Here is a 3,444-nt window from a genome sequence, read left to right on the forward strand (position 1 = left end):
GCTGGCCGGTCCTGGGCCGTCCGCACTATGAGCAGCGATTGTTGCAGCCCTTGTGTCAGTTGGTCTCCCTCTTTTCTGCATCTGGTGCCAGAGCCCAAAGTCCCAACACCTGGTTAGAGTTGGAGGTGAGCCTGAGGCAAGGTAAGCGGAGTCAAGGCCCCCGGTGAAGAATGAAGCACATGAGAGAGATGAGGCTCAGGGACAAGATCCAACGATTAGAACTGGGTCCAGTCCTATGAAACGGCTTAATGAGGGTGAGATAAGCTCATTGGCGAACGTCAAAGTTCCAACCAAGAGCAGGGGATGGTTTGAAGCTCGGGGGACATTCTGGCTTGGCCTTGCTATCCGCTCATTGAGTACTTTGGGAAAGATGGTATCCTTTCTGGGTCTTGCTTCATTCACTCACAAGTTATTTCTCTGCAGACTCACATCCACAATGCTGTGCTGGCAGGAGGCGTGGCTGTGGGGATCCCAGGTCACATGATTCTTTCTCCTTGGGTTGCCATGGTGCTGGGCCTTCTGGCTGGGCTCTTCTCCATCGGGGGAGCCAAGTGCCTACCGGTAAGGATCTGGGACCTGACGTCCCTCTGCTTTGGTTTGGACCCTTGAGGCCATGATGCACCCTTCTGTAGAGCTCAGAGCTGCATTGGGCAAGTCTTGGCAGCTTTCTCAGGTTGGTTTCAAAGCCTGAGTGAGTAGCCTTCCCAGATTGGATGATCAATTTCCCAGGACCCTGGAGCATGAGTAACAGAGCCCGTCTGTGTCAGCTCGGGCGCAAGGAAAGAATCTGTGATGAGTCCACGGGGTGACACAGTTGGATGAACCAACTCATCAGAACAAACTTCTAAGGGAGCTATTTAAAGCCACGAGGGTCAGTCTTCATGGGCTGGAAGGCTTGCGGGAGGAAAAGGAAGTCAACGTGGGGGGTCGCATAAGAAATCACATCAGGATGCACCATGACTATTCAGGGAGGTACTTGCAACCCGAGGTACGGACGAGCTGAGCAACGATTCCGTTTGACCAAAATTGGGGCAATGGGTTGGCGCCTCATCTGTAGGATGGAAACACGTCCTTTATCTCCTCTGGCTTTGAAGCCTTGAGATGAACAACAATGGCTCACAGCCAAGAGTGCACAAGCTCTCACGGGCCTTGTGTCCATTGCTCTCCCTCTGTGCCTCAGCTTCCTTGATGCTGCTGAAGAAGACTAGACAAAGCTGATCCACCCATCCCTCCGTCCATCCCTCTCCTCATCCAGCTCCCCATCATTTTATTCATCCATTCAGCCTACGTGTTCCCACACTCAGGCTGCGTCCCCTGCTGTGGTTGTGTGAGGGAATTAACACAACACAGAGTGTGATAACTGTATAGGAGCACAGCCAAAATAGCCAGGGGCAGGTTGGGAAATGCTCCCCAGAGCAGAGGAGGTCTCAACTGAGTGTTGACAAATAAACAGTACCATCCAGATAGACAAGGGGGAAACAAAGGAACAGCATGTACAGACTCGGTGGTGAGAGGAACGTGGGGCCCGAGGAGGAAACAAGTTCTTACGACTTAAGCGTGGGAGCTAGTGGGGAGCATGGTGGACCCAGAGCCTCGAGAGACGGCAGGACGTGGGTTTATCTCCTGAGCCAGCTGACAGCTCTGGATTTTTATTCTAATGATTAGGACATTTCTAAGGAAGAAACCAGCAGGTTCATTTGGCATTGGCATTGGCATCTATGGACTCACAGCCATCTGAGAGGCTAACTGGCCAGGTGGAAGGGGGTGTGGTCAGGTTCCTCCAGTTTTTCTCGTGCACAGCTGTGTTGTTGTTGTTGGAAGGGGCTTAGACTGGTGGATCCCAACCAGGGGCAGTTGGGCAATGTCTGGAGACTTTTGGGGTTAACAGCTCGGGGGAGGGGGGAAGAGTACATCTGTTGATGGAGAACAAACATCACAGAAGGCAGAGGATAGCCCCCAAAGTGTTTGGTTAATAGTGCGCGTGTTAGACCCTTGCTGCTCAAAGTGAAGTCCATGAGAACCAACATTGGCCTAACCTTGTTAGACATGCAGAATTGCAGGTCCCTCCCCAGACCCACTAAATCCAACTCAACTTCAACACGAGCCCACTCAGGTCTGAGAAAGGCTTCTTTAGGGGAGCTGAGTGCCCACCCACCCCCTTTGGTGACCCGGGATGCCAACCCTCTGTGATGGGGTGGTGGATAGGGACAATCAGTCTCACCTGCAGCCCTACTCATACTGCTCTTTGTCCCCAGGTGTGTTTGAACCGTGTGCTGGGGATTCATGACACCGGCAGCGTGCACTCCACCTTCGGCTTGCCGGGTCTGCTTGGAGGGATCACCAACCTCATATTGATGATGCACTGGGTCGACTGGACCAAGAATTCCATGTGGGTCACTGGACTCACCCCTCAGCACCCATCCAGCTCAGGAAAGCAGTGTGTCAGATTCTCTCGCTGGGGACATGCCGTCAGGGCCCAGGGCCCGTAGGTCGTCAGCAAAGAAGTGTCAGGCAGTTGATTCAAAAATGCTTCCAGCTCCCACCATGTATGGAGTTATCACCTCTCAGGCCACTTCTTTCTAAGGAGGGGGATTTAGGTGGAGGGCAAAGGCAGACACCCCCCACCACCGCCACCCACCATCCTAGACAGAGAAGATCAATCAGACCCAAGCCAGTGGAATCTTGTCTTCCCAGCGCTGCTGGTGTAGGTCGTGGTTAAGAGTGTGCAGTGGAGTCAGAGGGGTGGAAAACCCGGGCTATAACACCCCAGAGGGGCGAGAGCCGCAAAACCTCTCGGCCCCAGTTTCCCAATTGTCAGTGCAGGCAATAGTAGTCTTCTTCATAGTTTTGTTGGGAAGAACCATTTGTTCCTGTTTTCTTGAGCCTTTATTTGAGGGCAGGCACCATTCTAGAAAAACACTTAACCTGAGGAAAATGCTAAGTGCAGCCTAATCCCAAGATTTTACATCAAGGCCCAAGGAAGAGAGAGGCTTAACTGGAGTCTCACCATGAGGAAGTGGCGGAGATGTGGGATGGGAATGTGGAGCTCTGGACAGAGTAAGGGCCTGTGTCCCTCAGACAATGGATGGCAGCGGTCAATACCAGGGCCCTGGCCACTCCTTTCTGGGGGTTCTGGGAGTGCCTTGTGGATGGAGCTCAGATACAATGAAAGAGTGACTTGGCACAATACCGGGAGAGCTGTTGCCAGAGGAACTGGCGCCATTCTCAGAATGCTGCTGACCACTGGTTCATTGCCTGTGGTCTCCGTGCCTGTGCTGAGACCATTGCATTGAATCCTCCCGATCCTCCCGGGGCTCCGAAGAAATGCTATTGCGGGGCATCACCTGCTTGAGCTCACCCGGCTGGAGTCTGTCTGTAAAGGTGGGGAGCACAGCTCAGGGAAATAAACCGGGATGAGCTGAGGCTCCTGAATGCAGACCAGCT

The 3,444-nt window shown here is 53.2% G+C and overlaps 1 protein-coding gene across 2 annotated transcripts in view; it reads left to right on the forward strand.

The window, feature by feature from the left end:
- LOC101638067 (blood group Rh(CE) polypeptide) overlaps nucleotides 1–3,444 on the forward strand; it is a 42,873-nt gene that overhangs the window by 28,871 nt on the left and 10,558 nt on the right. Inside the window, exons 4-5 of one of the 2 annotated variants that reach the window (XM_004705095.2) lie at nucleotides 424–561; nucleotides 2,256–2,389. In XM_004705095.2, coding sequence (XP_004705152.1) covers nucleotides 424–561; nucleotides 2,256–2,389 — 272 coding nt within the window. The remainder of the gene's footprint in view (nucleotides 1–423; nucleotides 562–2,255; nucleotides 2,390–3,444) is intronic. The other variant, XM_004705096.2, reaches the window with a different exon arrangement.

Source organism: Echinops telfairi, unplaced genomic scaffold (genome assembly GCF_000313985.2).
Source record: "Echinops telfairi isolate 266 unplaced genomic scaffold, ASM31398v2 ScPeMD7_7457;HRSCAF=8495, whole genome shotgun sequence".
NCBI lineage: Eukaryota > Metazoa > Chordata > Mammalia > Afrosoricida > Tenrecidae > Echinops > Echinops telfairi.